Source organism: Hemicordylus capensis, chromosome 5 (genome assembly GCF_027244095.1).
Source record: "Hemicordylus capensis ecotype Gifberg chromosome 5, rHemCap1.1.pri, whole genome shotgun sequence".
Taxonomy (NCBI): Eukaryota; Metazoa; Chordata; class Lepidosauria; order Squamata; family Cordylidae; genus Hemicordylus; species Hemicordylus capensis.
Window position 1 is genome coordinate 99857344 of NC_069661.1, and position 16287 is coordinate 99873630.

Sequence of the window (16287 nt, forward strand, 5' to 3'; positions counted from 1 at the left end):
ATGCCACTTCCTGGTGAGGTTGATATGGATAAATATATTTGGGTATTGTCAGGATATTGATAACACCCCACACCAAACCTTCTGATGATCTCTCCCAGCATTTTCATGTAGATGTTAAAGAGCTTTGGAGACAGTGGATCCTTGTGGAACTCCTTACTTTAGCTCTCACTGTGCAGAGCAGCAGTCTCCAAGCGACACCATCTGAAATCTACCAGAGAGGTAGGAATGGACCACTGTAAAACAGTGCCACCCAATCCCATCTCCCTCAGGCAACCCAGAAGGATACCTGGGTCTAAAAGCCGCCAAGAGATCGAAAGCCGCCAAGAGAATGAGAGATCAAAAAGGATTAGCAGATTCACATTCTCTCTGTCAACAGCCAATTGGAGATCATCCATCAGGCCGACCAAGGCAGTCGCAATGCCATAGCCTGCTTGAAAAGTGGTTTGAAATGGGTCTAGATAATCTGTATCATCCAAAACTGCCAGAAGCTGAGAGGTCACCACCTGCTCAATCACCTTGCCCAAACACAGAAGACTGGAAATGGGTCTGTAATTAGCTAACTCTTAGGGAGCCAATGCAGGCTTCTTCAATTAAGGTCTAATAATAACCTCTTTAAGACAAGATGGCATCCTGCTCTCTCTCAGATAAGCATTTATACTATTTAACAGACCCTCTCTGATAATACATATGTTAACAAAATCCTTTCTCACCAAATTCTTCCCTGGATATGTCAAACCTAAATTTGTATTGCGAAACTTAAATAATGACAGAATCTGGGGTTCTTCCAGAATTGGATTTCTGAAAGGACACTAAAATGAAGTGAAAATTACATGAAAATTATATACATATTATGTATTTATTTTTGAATGGTTTATTTGTTGTGTTGTATGCTGTGGAAGTGTGCTGGTGCACTACTGGATAAAGATGGGTGGAGATGAACCTTAAGAACAAGAAGCAAGCAGTCTGCTCATTTCCTGAAGTGAATGTCCAAAGAAGCCTCGAAATCTTGCTGCAGAGCCCAGCTTTGGTAGTAGTACAAAACCTTTGGAACAGAGTTTTGGAGCAACTTTATCAAGATAACTGAGATCTGTTGGCATTTTGGATGTTATACAAGGACATGCTTGAAGATGCCTTGCTGAAGTGCTTCATGCTGCCCAAGAAAGCAACCAGCATTTACCCTCTTTTCTGTGTGATCTATGTGCTTATGATAACAGTGCTAAGTACTTGCCAACCTACTATGCCCAGATGACAGGTCTTGAAGTGGAATGCCTTGAAGTGTATTAAAGTTGCATGGGTGGATACGTTTCAGTTCAGCTGTCTGGCAGCAATCTTTCTGGATGCATTTTTGTTGACCAAAGTATTAAGGTGACCGTAAACAAAGATAGACACACATGGATCAGTCTAAAGTCAGGTGTTCTGGAGGAATATTACTTATTTGTTTTATTTATTTATTTATTTAACACATTTTTATACCATACATAAGTCTCTGGGCGGTTCACAAATAGTTCACATTATATTATATTCACATTTATATACTGCCCCACATACAGATCTCTGGGAGGTCTACAGATTAGAACATATACAATTAAAACAGAGGATCACTTTTAAAACAGTGTAAAATGAATATTAATAAAATTTTAAAACATTATGAATTTAAAGTCTGATAAAATTATATGTGTTTTCAGATGTTGCTCAAAAACAGCCAGAGACAAGGAGGCTCTGATTTTGTTTGGGAGCATGATCTTCTCTAGGGTTCCTGGGGCAACCCTAGAGAAGATCCAGTTTTGGGTCCCCACCAAATAAGCCAGTGGTAAGTAAGTGTAATGATCTTAAAAAGTGGCGGGGTTCATGAAAAAGGTGCTTTCTTAAATAACAGAACACAAAACTGCCTTTTGGAAAATGAGAGAAATGGTGCAAGATAATAGGTAATAATTTTGAATATGCCAAGCTCCACAATCCAAGAGTTTTTAAAAATATGACAATGAAGTGTCAATTTCCAAGATCATGCCAAGAGGCAGACTCATAACTGCTCCTGGGGCCATCTGGGTAGAAAAACTGTGGCTGCTGCACTGGTGGTCACAATGTTTCTTACGTGCACTGCAACCCAAGACAGTTATGGTATTCCAAATGGCACTTGCCAGGAGGCAGTTGTACATGAAGCTGCTGCCAACACTGTGGTAAAATGATGTTTTATAGTAAGAATAAATGAAATAAGTCAATGGGAGCCCCACAAGTCAAGAGGGCTCTCAAACTATTTTAAGAGGACACATCTAGTATTTACACACTTACAAAGCCAAGGGCTTTGGATGCAAATCTGCTCCTCATATGCAAGAGTCAGTATTTCCTTTTTCACATGCCTTCCTCAGCTGCTCTTAAACAATAGTGCCTGGATGGTGTCCATTCATGTACAGGTGTTAGCACTACTGGTGGCCAATGAGGGGAGGGAGGGGAGAGGACCCCATCATGAGCTCAGCTTCTCCCCTCCACTCTTCTTGAGGAAGAAGCAGTACAGATGCCACTGGGATACTGCAATCCCAATGGGAAGAAGAGAGGACACTTGGGTTGCTGTGTTGTAGTCTGATGCATTGGTGCATGCACAGCATGGTAGGAACTTTCACACCTTGCCCACCACACACAGAGAGCACGATTGCATCCTTTATGTGTTATCTTGTTTAAAGTATCTCCTTTTAAAATAGTGTTTAATCTTTTAATCCAAAAGTTGTCCTACCTATACATAGAGGCTAACACTAAATACTTTTTTCTGAAGTGTATTTTATTCTTCTTTTCCTGTAGATGCATATACATCTTCAGAAGTAACCTACAAATGGACTTTCAATGCATCTAATTCTGTAGAAGTGGCTGAAGATGGTTCAAGATTAAATCAGTATGACCTTTTAGGTCAAACAATTGGACAGGAAACAGCTAAATCAAGTACAGGTTAGTAAGAGATAGATTGCAACCAAAAAGTTGCTTAATTATTTATCAACAGTGTAAGGTTATGCATGAAGTCTAGTGTTTGATTATTATATCCAATACCTGTTTTAAGTTGTATTAGTGCTTTCCCCCTTTCCTTATGCTCATCTTCTGACTTGAGTTTCTGAAGTGTGCAATCCAGTTTGACATGGTAGGGAAAATATAACATATATGTATTGCAGAGACCTGGGTGGGGAGGCTAGTGGTCAAGTATGGGCTCAGCTTCTCCCGGCAGGATACTCTGTTGTAGAGCAGGTGAGAGGATGTGGGCGGGGAGGAGGAGTGGCTGTGGTCTATAAGAATAAATCCCCCTTACCAGGGTTCCTGTAGGGAATTGGCCTATAGTAAATGTGTGTACCTATATCTGGAGTGGAGATCAAGGATAGACTGGGACTTCTGCTGGTGTACCATTCACCCCACTGCTCAACAGAGGCCCTAACTAAGCTGACTGACTTGGTTTCAGAGACTGGTAGTTCTTGGGGACTTCAATGTTCAATTTGGAACCAATTTGTCAGGATCAGCTCAGGAGTTCATAGCGGTCATGAAAACAATGGGCCTATCCAAGTGGTCTCAGGACCAACACACATTGCTGGTCACACTCTCAATTTGGTTTCTTGCTCTGATCAGGAAGGTGTTCCATGGGTGGGGTCTCCTGTGATTTCTTCATTGTCATGGACAGACCACCATCTGGTTAAGGTTGGACTCACAGCCTCAACCCTCCTCATCGGGGGTGAAAGACCTATTAATATGGTCCACCCAAAAAGGCTATTTGATCCCATAGGATTCCAAGAAGCATTGGAAGGCTTTAAGGTTGGTTCTGCCAGTGATTCTATTGATACCCTGGTTCATACTTGGAATATTGAACTTACTAGGGCAGTAGACATGATTGCTCCTAAGTGCCCTCTCTGACCCACTTCTAAATCAGCCCCTTGGTATACAGAAGAACTATGGGGGCTGAAGCGTCAAGGTAGATGGCTCAGTACTAATGGAGAAAGACTCATCTCAATCAGACAGATTACAACACAAAGCGTATTTGAAGATCTATGCTCTGGCAATGCATGCAGCAAAGAAGCAGTTCTTTTCTGCCTGCATTGCTTCTGCAAGCTCACATCCAGCAGAGTTGTCTAGGGTAGTGAGAGGGCTAGTACATACCCTTCCTCCCTTGAATGAGTATTTGGATCCATCAGTTACCCATTGTGATGTTTTTAATGAGGTTTTTTTGCAGATAAAATATCTTATATTCGAGCTGAACCAGACTCTACAGTTACTGCAGAGTCTACTGTAGAGGTATCCAGCAGCTCCTCTTGTGTGGTTAACTTGGATCAATTTCAGACTGTGTCTCTCAAGGATAGCAATAGCAATAGCACTTACATTTATATACCGCTCTATAGCCGGAGCTCTCTAAGCGGTTTACAATGATTTAGCATATTGCCCCCAACATTCTGGGTACTCATTTTACCGAACTCGGAAAGATGGAAGGCTGAGTCAACCTTGAGCCCCTGGTCAGGATCGAACTTGTAACCTTCTGGTTACAGGGCGGCAGTTTTACCACTGCGCCACCAGGGATGTGGATGTGGACAAGATGTGGACAAGATACTTGGGACACTCCGCCTTACCACCTGTCCTGTTGACGCCCAACATTGCTTATATGATCTAGCAGGGAGGTTATTGGAGAGGGTCTTGATAAAATCATTAATGTTTCTCTGAGGGAGGGCAGGATGTCTTCTTGTCTCAAGGAGGCAATTATTAGACCATTTTTGAAGAAACCTGCATTGGATACCTCAGAATTAGGCAATTATAGGCCTGACTCCAACCTCCCATGGTTGGGCAAGGTGACTGAAAGGGTGATGGCATCTCAGTTACAGGCTATCTTGGAGGAAACAGATTATCTGGACCCATTTCAAACTGGCTTTTGGGCAGGCTATGGGGTTGAGACAGCCTTGGTCAGCCTGTTGGATGATCTCCAATTAGGAATCGGTAGGGGAAGTGTGACTCTGTGGAACTTTTTGAATATCTTGGAGGCTTTTGATATCATCAACCATGGTATCCTTCTGGGGTGCCTGAAGGGGTTGGGAGTGGGAGGCATAGCTTTGCACTGGTTCTGGTCCTACCTCTCGGGTAGGTTCCAGATGGTGTTGCTTGGATACTCTTGCTCTTCAAAACAAGAGCTCTGGTATGGAGTCCGGCAAGGCTCCATACTGTCTCCAGTGCTTTTTAACATCTACATGAAACCACTGGAAGAGATCATCAGGGGATTTGGTGCATGGTGTTATCAATATGCGGATGACATCATTTCTCCATGTCAACTTCATCAGGAAATGGCCTAACCTCTCTAAATGCCTGCCTGGAGGTGGTAATGGGCTGGATGAGGGAGAACAAACTGAGGCTGAATACAAGCAAGACAAAGGTACTCATTGTGGGAGATACAGACTTAGGAAGTGGGTTAGAGCTGCCTGTTCTGGATGGGGTTGCACTCCTCTGGAAAGTGCAGGTACATAGTCTGGGAGTACTTCTGGACCAAAACCTCTCCCTGATTTCTCAGGTTGAGGCAGTGGCCAGGAATACCTTCTATCAGCTCTGGCTGATTTGCCAGCTACGTCCATTTCTGGAGATAAATGACCTTAAAACAGTGGTGCATATGTTGATAACATCCAGGCTTGACTACTGCAATGTGCTCTACAGTGGGCTGCCTTTGTATATAGTTCAGAAACTGCAGTTAGTACAGAATGCAGCAGCCAGATTGGTCTCTAGGGTTGCCCAAAGACATCATATTACACCCATTTTAAAAGAACTACACTGGCTGCCAATAAGTTCCTGGGAGAAATATAAAGTGGTGGTCATTACCTATAAAGGCCTAAATGGTTTGGGTTTGAGGTATATAAGAGAACGCTGCCTTCTTCAGCAACCCTGCTGCCTATTAAGATCATCTGGGTAGGTCCAGATGCAGTGGCTACTGGCTTGGTTGCTGGCAACTCGAAACCGGGCCATTTCTAGAGTTGCCCCAGGACTCTGGAACATGTTTCCTAATGAAATTAGAGTTTCTCCTTCTCTTAATATTTTTAAGAGGACCTGAATGCATACCGGTTTAGTCAGGCTTTTCGTTTATAGTTTTAAAGCTTTGGTTTTTAGAGTTTTATTCTGTTTTAAAATTGTTTTAATTGTATTAATGCTTTAATAGTTGTTACTGTAGATTGTGAACTGCCCAGGGCAGAGTGGTATACAAATGTACTAAGTAAAAATAAATAAAAAATAAAATAATATTCACTCACATGGCCCATAGCATAATGTAGAACTGCCTGTGCCACTGCAGGACTCTAACATAGGAACATAGGAACGTAGGAAACTGCCATATACTGAGTCAGGCCATTGGTCTATCTAGCTCAGTATTGTCTTCTCAGAGTAGCAGCAGCTTCTCCAAGGTTGCAGGAAGGAATCTCTCTCCGCTCTATCATGGAAATGCCAGGGAGGGAACTTGGAACCTTCTGCTCTTCCCAGAGCGGCTTCATCCCCTGAGGGGAATATCTTACAGTGCTCGCACATCAGGTCTCCCATTCAGATGCAACCAGGGTAGACCCTGCTTAGCTAAGGGGACAAGTCATGCTTGCTACCACAAGACCAGCTCTCCTCAGTGATAGGAGAGTTCACTGACTATGACTATGACTATGTTCACTGTCTCAGTAAACATAGAAAGTGATGGTGCTGCACAAACCATCTGCATCAGCACTGCAAAACCACCTGTGCCGCTGCAGGACTCTAGCATGCATGGCGATGGTGCTGTGCAAGAAGGCAGTACAGGAACCACTGGTATGCAATGTGCAATTGTGCAAAAGCACAATAGTTCCTGTACTTTCCTGTTCTGTACTTGAATAGCACTGACACTGGATGAGTTAGGGTCTCACAGTGGCATTGTTGGTTCTGCAACACTGCATTATAGTGCAAGACACATAAGCCAATAAATCTATATATTTAAAATTATATTAGAATGCATAGTGTCATAGTGTATTACATCATATCTGTACTCCCTGATAGGGATGTACAGACTTTTCCACAGTTGGAACATTCTGCCTCACAATGGGTCGTTGTGAGTGTTCTAAACTCAGAACAGATTGCCCTTTGAATGAAGGGCCTGTTCTTAGCTCAGAATGGAATGACCCCATCCCGAATCAGAATATCCAGACTATTGCAAAAGCCGTTTTGAAAAAAACTGGCGCTCTTCTGGCCTCTGCGCATGTGCGGCAGCCATTTGGATAGACAGCACCACCACACAAATGGTTGCCACGTGTGCACCAGGGCCCAGAAGAGTGCCATTTTGGATTCCAATATGGCACTCAGAACAGCTCAGAATGTTCTGAGCATTCCGAGATTGTTCTGTCAGAACAACCAGCTTGACCAGTTGTTCCGACAGAATGTTCTGCACATTTCACATTACATTCCGAGCTCAGAACAGAACGCTCGGAACAGAACATGCACATTCCTACTCCCTGACAATGCAACAACAGAGTATTACATTCACATTTTGGAGCTTTTTATGGTCAAGATAAATTTTGAGGCCAGGATCCAAAGGAATACTCAACTAGTTTTTTGTTCTTAAGGAAGCTTGGACTTTGTTTCTCAAGTAACAGCCCTCTTCCCCACCATGCTACAGGGCAAGCAACTTTTAAGGCTCAGGGGAGCTTCAGAAGCAGCTTTGCCTACTGCTCAAGGGAAAGGAAAGTAAAAATATCCAGCTTGCTGGGCACACTCAAGTCCTTGGACATGCTTCAAGCAGCTGTTGCACATTGACTTTGGCAATTTATAAAGATCATTCACACGGCCAGCCCTATGGGGGTAGGACAGGGCTACCCTAGGTAGGACTGGTTGTGGGCAGTGCTGGGATTGTTCCTGATCCTGCCAATCCTCCCCCAGGTAGCCCTGCTTTTGGACCTAGGCTCAGAGTGAGGAAAGAGGACAAACACACACCTCTTACCCCACTGCCTGGTTGTGTGGGCTGCCGGACTGCCAGGAGCTGCTCCTGTGCTGCCAGCAGCCATTATAATCATAGAGGCTGGGGGAAAGAGTGGCCCAGCAGCATGGAGATTTCCCAATGCACCATGCTGCTAACGTGGTGCATTGTGGGATTCCTGATGGCCTGGCATCCTCCCCTTGCCTCCCAATTGCTGTGCTGCTAGTCTGGTAGGCTCCTGTCTTCCACCAAGCTCCCTTCCATTCGGTTGTGTGAAGAACCTCATAGTGTTTTTTCATGAGATGGTAAATCTGCAATAAATTTTCTTTGCACTGTTAAGCAAACATATGTGAAGCAATGCATGTGCCTTAAGTTTTCCATTTTTAAAAAATAGTTTATTGTGGGGGTATTTTTAATGATTTCTAATTTTAAAAAAAAATCCTTTTGTTCCAGGTGAATACACAGTAATGACAGCTCATTTTCATTTGAAGAGGAAGATTGGTTATTTTGTGATTCAGACCTACCTCCCCTGCATCATGACTGTCATTTTGTCCCAGGTATCATTCTGGCTGAACAGAGAATCCGTCCCTGCAAGGACAGTCTTTGGTGCGTATTGTGATGTACACCTGGATGTTGTTTGTGTTAGCACTGAAAGCAGACTATCATTTCAAGTGCCAGCATTAGCACATTTAGTTCATCTGTCTTTTTCTTTTAATAATCATTTGTGTGTGTGGATTAATTTCATTATGCACTGTGACAGAATGTGCTTATTTCTTTCTAATATACTTTCAGGATAAACTATAATGCTCCATGCAGTTGGGTGGAGAATTAAAATATGAAAGAGAAGCATATAGATTCAATATTCTGATTTGGGGCAGTGAGAAATGTACTCAGTTTTCAGAATGACCCATTAGTTCAAGGCCCAGGAGCCAGTGTTTTCTCTCATTGACCCTAAGTGTGGCTCCTTGGTTAATTGTTCGTTAGGCCTATGTAAAGCTTTGGCTGAAACCAAATATTCTGCACAGCCCCCTAGCACCACATGGAGGTAACTTTTCCCACTGTGCTGTGCTGTGCTCAGTGCCAGTAAGGCTCCATTAAAATAAACTGAGCCCTGTCAAGCTCCAGTGCCATCTTGGAAGGTGTGCAAGGAACACTGGTAAGTATAGTCTTTCCCCATAGAGCTCTGCAGGGGAAGCACTGAGAAGAGCTACACTTTCTAGTGCTTCATTTTTTAAAAGATTGTGAGCCCTTTGGGGACAGGAAGCTATATTTATTTATTTATATCTATCTATCTATGGAAACCACTTTGAGAATTTTGGTATATAAATATTAGTCATATTCATATTCAAGTGCACATGCCAAGATGGCACTGGGGCTTGAGAGGGCTCAATTTCCCTTAAAGAATGCACCCTCCTGGTGCTGGGAAGGGTGCACTGCATGGAATTGAGCTGTTGTTGTTGTTATTATTTCTATTTCTATACGGCCCTTCCAAAAATGCCTCAGGGCGGTTTACACAGAGAAATAACAATTAAATAAGGATCCCTGTCCCCAAAGGGCTCACAATCTAAAAAGAAACATGAGATAGACACCAGCAACAGTCACTGGAGGTACTGTGCTGGGGGTGGGTAGGGCCAGTTACTCTCCCCCTGCTAAATAAAGAGAATCACCACAGTAAAAGGTGCCTCTTTGCCAAGTTAGCAGGGGTCTCTGCACTGCATGGAGGTCAACCCAGTGGGTAATGACTCTCACTAACAAGTTAGTTATCAATTATAAAAAATCAAAGGTCCTGGTTATTTCCAAATCCAGGAAATTATATAAATGGGTAGTAAATCAGAACCGTATTGAACAAGTTTATAAATATAAATATTGAGGCATAATTTTTCAATATAATCTTAACTGGAATACTCATAGGCTGTCCTCTATTCATATAGCCCATAGAACTCTTGGTGCCTTTTTGTGCTTTTATTATTTTACAGGGGGCCAGTTTGTACCAATGGTACTCCATGTATTTTGGGCTAAGATTGTGGCTCAATTACTTTTTGGAGTCTCATTAAAATATACAGTCTATATTTTTAAGAGCAATCTTTGCAGTGCCTAGTTGTGTATCATATTCTGCTCTTTGCCTGGAATCTGGGTCTTTCTCTATAGCCTGTAAAGCTTGGGAACTTACTTTTGCTAGATGGATTAAACTCTGTTTAGAGATTCAGAAATTTTCTTTCTTCCGATATCTATGGTTGGATTCTTACCCAAACCCCTGGTTATCATATGTAAATAACATAATAATGCAACTGGGGTTTTCTCCTTCTGAACTACTTACTCTGGAAAATAATGAGGTGAAGGAAGTACTACTTCTACGGTTGCATGATACTGAACATCAGGAACTTATGCCTTTGGCTAACATGACCTGCTCTCCCTTACATTTTGGGATTTCCCCCCCTATGGGAGGTAAAAGTGCTAATTATTTAACAACACTTCATTTTTCTAAATTTTGGGTTTCGTTTGCTCGGGCCCATTTAAATGTGTTGCCCTCTTCTCTTTTGGAAAGGAGAAGGGATGTGCATGGAACCGTCTGGCCCGGTTTGGTTTGAGGCTGCACTGGCCTCGAACAGAACCGGGCCAGTTCATTCCGGCCCCCATTGATACCCCCCCGGTCCGGTCCGGTGGGGGTCCGCAATTTTTTTTAATTTTTTTTTTCCAAATTAATGTTAAATACCTGTAGCTCCTTCAAGGAGCTTGCTGTAGGCCGTGGGGGGGGGGCGGTCCACGAGGATCCCACTCCCCCATCACCACCGTGGCCAGGTAAATGTAGTAGTTTTGGCCCTTTCAGGCCTCCGTAAAGGCAAGTGGCAGCCATTTTGGCCGCTGCTGCACATGCGCAAATGCCCTCTGTGAGGCCGTAGGCCATGCCAGGCCTTGAAAAATGGCCACCGCTCACCTATACAGAGGCCCGAGAGGGCCAAAACTACTACATTTACCCGGCCACGGTGGTGATGAGGGAGGACGGTGGGGGGAGGGGGAACCCTCGTGGACCCCCCCCCACTCTGTGGCCTACAGCAAGCCCCCTGAAGAGGCTACAGGTATTTAACATTAATTTTAATTTTTTTAAAAAAATCCGTGGACCAAATTTACGGACCTGTCCAGTGGTTTGGTTCCTCTGTGTGTGTGTGTGTGTGTGTTTGGTTCAATCCTGAACCCTTGAACCTCTGGACCGAACCGCCGGGCCAGTTCTGCACATCCCTAGAAAGGAAGTTTGCTAAGGATTCTTCAGCTACGGTTCTCTGCCCTTGCAGCTCTGGCCTCCTGGAAACTGTTACCCATGTTCTGTTATATTGTTCTTTGTATCGAGATGTCAGAGAAGAACTTATTTCCCCTCTGTTAGTTAGATTTCCTGGAAGGTGTGAGCTTTTTTATACACAATATTGCCTTGCAGATACATGCTGTGAGATTGCAAAAGTAGTAGCAATTTTTTTTTATATTGCTATAAGATTAAGATCTCAATTAAGGTCTCAATTTTAGGAGCTATTTTACTGTTTTTAAAGTAATCTATTTGGATTCTTGTATATTGTTTTACTGTGTGTTATTATGAGTATTATTCTGAATTTTATCTTTTGGCGGGCCAATGGCTGTAACTTTATTATTGACTGACTGACTGACTTTCTCCAGGAAGTTTTTCTCCCTATTCCAAACACTATTTGCTTACCCTCTAATACCTCAGACTGAATTTCACGTTGGATAAAGGTTGGTAGCAACTCTAGTTACAATGGAAAAACAGTAGTTGTACCTCATTTTGTGTAGCTTTTCGAGTGCCCATATCAGCAATATTTGCCAGCTCTGTTACAGAGGGAGCAGCTGAATGGGGACGATTCAAACCCATTGGCAGCTGTACTTACAGAATAGAATAAGGGCCACATGTTAACTATTTCAACTTCTGCTTTTCTTTGAAAAGTTTCACACTCTTCTCCTGTGCATTATGTGTGAGGAGCTTACCTTTTTATATTGGAATACATTCAGAAACAGACTTTCAAAAGAAGCTATTTTTAATACTTAGATGCTGAATATTTCTTATCTGAGACCTGCTCTCTTCCCTCTCTCTCTATTTCAGTCTGCTTACATAGTATACTTTTAAGCAGTAGGTTACATTTAAGGACTTGGGATAATGAGGCAGTTTTAATAATCAAGCTCTTCTCTTCCTTTCATTTATAACATCTGTTTAATGTGGTTGACCTAAAGTGTCCATGGTGGATTACGACCAAATGATTTGTTGTCTTTGCCTTGCTTCAAATTAGCCCATGTAGAAAGTGGCAGTGCGGCTAATTGGATAAATCTTGAATATGTTCTTCATAGAAAATGCATTTGAAAAGAATTTGATTGTGCCTTCAGGGACTAGGAATGGAGTTGGCACACACTTGTTTTGTCCAAGATTGCAATCTGTGTTTCTCAAGATGTCCATACTATTTGTACACTCTTGACAAAGTAAATTATATTATGCAGGTGATTAAATGCCAACTTTTTTTAAAAAGCCAGTAAAAATGCAGATATATGAAAATGCACATACTGGGTTTAAGAAAAGAGTTTAAAGGGCATCTAAATTTAAAACCTGCAGCACCTCAAATAAAATAGATAGATAGATGGAAAAGGCTATGCACAGACTTTCCATTTAAGGGCATAGTTATATTTGGCCTGGTTCAGACACACAGTTTAACTGCAGTTAAAGCCCACATGTTTGTAACTGAATCACACCTGAATGCAGAAAACCCCAGTTTAGCCTAATAAGTTAATTCCAGTCTGCCCCGACTAATTCCAATTTGAACCTTAGATTTTCCCCATGGTTCACCACCGTTAACTGCAGTTATGCCACTGAAGCCATATGCCCTAACCCTGATCCGTCCTTAACTGCAGTAAAGCATTCTGTTCCTAAATGCAGTCATAGAGGTTGCAGCGCAGAGCTGCACAGATCAGCACTTTCACTGGCAGCCACTTGGAAAACCAGCCCTGCTCCTCCTGCCAGCCAAGCAAATATGGAGTTGCCAGGCTACAGGGACGCCAACACACCCCATCCCGGACCAGCAGGCCTGTAAAGCAGTTCAGCTGATCGGGGGGCAACAGGCACAGGTGTTCACAAGCACAAACACCTCGAGTGGAAGCACAAGCAGGGCATCCCATCACGGTTCCAGGAGGGGAAAGCCCGAAGGCAGACCCAAGCAAGGCAGCTGGAACAGCCAGGTTCTATTGTTCACAAAGAAAGGGTGGGGAAGGAGGGGGCAGCCCCTTCCCGGGGGGACTAATCTCCCTAAGTCTTACTCATGAGAAGAACCATCCAGAAAAGCTATCAGAATTCTCCTGTGTTCCATCTAGATACTGCCCTGCCATTATAGACCAGGACTGCTCTTTCATGAGAGTGACATGACATGGAGGTGCACATGCAGGCTGGAGGGTTGCAGACGCCCAACTGGGATACTATGTACCTGCAAGCCCTGGGGAAGGCTACCCCTGCCACACCTTTCCCAGTCTTGGTCACCACTCACCTGGCAGCCAGGTTGCCCCAGAGCACATATACATGGGTTTCTCTGTCCACTACCACCTGGCTGCTTGGCAGTGATCACGCTAAGTGCCATCTTCCATCACCCAGGGTGTCCCGCAGTGCCTCATTTACGTATGCCACAACGATGGCCTTGTCCTGGGAATTTTGAATTGCTGGAAGGGCCTGCTCCACAGCCTAGTGCCTGCATCGTTCATGCAAATGGGTTGTGTGGGGGTACAATTGCTGGGGTCTGAAAGCTAAACCCCATCAAGAGATTTCAGAGCAAGGCCATATGCACCTAGGTTGCCAGAACCTAAGGGGTATACTCGTGGGTCAAATGGGCTGTAACCCAAAGTTTGGCTTAAATAAAGCCAAACCTGCCAACCTCGGCACTGTCTAGATGACCTCTTGGAGCTTCCAGGCACACACACAGGAATAGTGTGTGGAGCTTTGGGGGGGATCCACTCTGTTTTTGGACAAAGAAAGGGTGGGGAAATGTGGCCCAGCCACTTCCCTGGGAGGGGGCCATGGCCCCCCAACACTCATTAATAAGTCTAGGTCTACTCAGAGACAGGCAAAGTATGATGATGAGTGTAGCATTGCCCATGCGGACTATGCCCACTCATGAGAGAGGCAGTCCATGGGTGCTTTAAGTTGAGCCGTGTTGGGATCTGGTGGGTGGGGCTGTCCCGACAACTGCTTTTCTGCTCTTGGTGATGGTGGCCAAGGTGCAGGGAATCCAGCTCCCTGCCCAGCCACCCACACCTTTGCACAGGTGCAATGTCACCAGCAGCCCCTGTGGCCCACCAAGCTGCCTCAGGCTCAAGAAAGCCGAGGAAAGTGCCCTCTCACTAGATTCCCTGTGCCCTCTCATCTACATGTGGTGCACAGACAGAGCAGACCTAGGAACTTTGAAACTCTGGCCAGCCATGCGTGTGGCCAGGCAAGTGATGGAGGGGTTTGGGGATGTCCTCTGGGTTGAGCTCAATACAGAGGAAGGATGAGGGGAGAGGGGAGATTTTTCTATAAAAACAGAAAGAAAAATCTTCCCTTTCCCCTCATAGAGACTAGTCGGCTAATAGGGGATGGGAGCTTGAGTGGTGCTTTTCGGGTGCAGGGCCATTTGTGGGAGTGGTAGTGCCATAGCTGGCAGAAGTGACGCTGGCATGAGGGCATTTAAAGGGCTCTCGCTGTGCTTCCCCTTCTAAGAGTGGGCTAGGCGCTCCAAAAATGAATGGACTCACAAGGCACGCCCCACTGGAGATCGTGTCAAATCGCGGCCAAGTGGCTGATGCAGTGACACTTTGCCCACAGTCTGGCCGTGGAGCTGCATGGGATTGGGCTGGGAAGCCAAGCAACAGGGAGGGGCTCTCCTCTCCCTCCACTCAGTTTAGGCTAACAGTGGCTACTTGCACATCTGCAGTGCAAATTGGACTTAAGGATTTTGACAGCTCTATATACAGGTAAACTGTGCATGTAAACCAGCCCTTTGTGTCATTACATTTTGATTTTTTTTCCTGGTGTCAGCAATGATCCTATTCTTGCCAAAACTCACTCCAAGCCCTGTGATGCAGAACCTGAGACTCTGGCAAATGGATTCTCTAACCTTTTCACCATGAGGAGAAAATGAACAATTAAGGCTATTCTCACGACCACTTGAAAGTGGGCTAAGGGAGCCCAGCCTGCTTTTGAGTGGTCGTGTCCAGCACCAGGAGCTGCACGGCTCCAGGCTGCTAGCCCTCCTAATCCCTCCTCCCCTTAAATGAATCACCACAGCATTGCTCTGCACCACACTGACTCACAAGGAGACCCCTGTCCGTGTGGCTACAACAGGCCTCCTGGCGTCGGGGGGCTCCCCAGGAGCCATAGTAAAAGAGATACTATTGTGGGAGTTTACTAAAGGCCACTTTTCCAAGTGGAAGACATGGATGATACTTTCCTTTGACAAATTACCAGATTTTTGAAGAGGCAGGCATTAACATGAATGAGGAGCTTGGCATTGCTAAGCTTCATTTTTCAGAAGATGGAAGAAGGAACAAGGGAGTCAGCTACCCTGGACTTAATTCTTACCAATAGGGAAGAATTGGTTGATAAAGTGAAAGTGGGGAGAATTCTAGAGGAAAGTGACCATGCCAACCCGGAATTTTTTTATATCAAAAGGAGGAAAAACTTCAGGTAGTCAGACATGTACCTTGGATTTCAGGAATGCCTACTTGAATGAGCTCAGAGAATAACTAGATAGGCTATGATGGCCAGAAATTATAAATGGAGTAGAAGGATGGGAGGTTTTGAAAAATGAGATACTGAAGGCACAGTTGCAAACAATTCCCGCTAGTGGAAGAGATCTCAATAAACTATTGTGGATACACAAAAAAATCTCTGAAGAGTTGAGAAGCAAGAAAGACATATATACCCGGTTGGTCTCCAGGTCATCTTGGAGAGACCATATCATTCCTGTGCTGAAAGATCTACACTGGCTGCTAAGTTTCTGGGCAAAATACAAGGTGATGGTTATTACCTATAAAGGCCTAAACAGTTTAGGCTCTGGGTATTTAAGATAATATCTTCGCCATGAGCCCCATCGCCTGTTGAGATCATCTGGAGAGGTTCAGCTACGGTTGCCACCGGCTCATCTGGGGGCTACTGGGGGGGGGGGCTTTGTTGCTGCCCCTGGGCTTTAGAATGCACTTCTTGTTGAACGAAGAGCCTTCCCATCTCTGGCAACTTTTTAAAAAGCACTGGAGACATATTTGTTCACCTAGGCTTTTAATTAGATTTATAGTTTTATTCATTTTTAAATTTGGGTTCTAAATGATTGTAATGTTTTAATCATTCTGGGTTTTGTTTAATT

General features: G+C 44.2%; 1 protein-coding gene across 4 annotated transcripts in view; it reads left to right on the plus strand.

The window, feature by feature from the left end:
* Positions 1–16287, plus strand: part of GABRA2 (gamma-aminobutyric acid type A receptor subunit alpha2) — a 184578-nt gene that overhangs the window by 127675 nt on the left and 40616 nt on the right. For all 4 annotated transcript variants that reach the window (XM_053255481.1, XM_053255478.1, XM_053255479.1 and 1 more), the window contains 2 exons: positions 2794–2937; positions 8369–8521. In XM_053255481.1, the coding sequence (XP_053111456.1) occupies positions 2794–2937; positions 8369–8521 (297 nt within the window). The remainder of the gene's footprint in view (positions 1–2793; positions 2938–8368; positions 8522–16287) is intronic.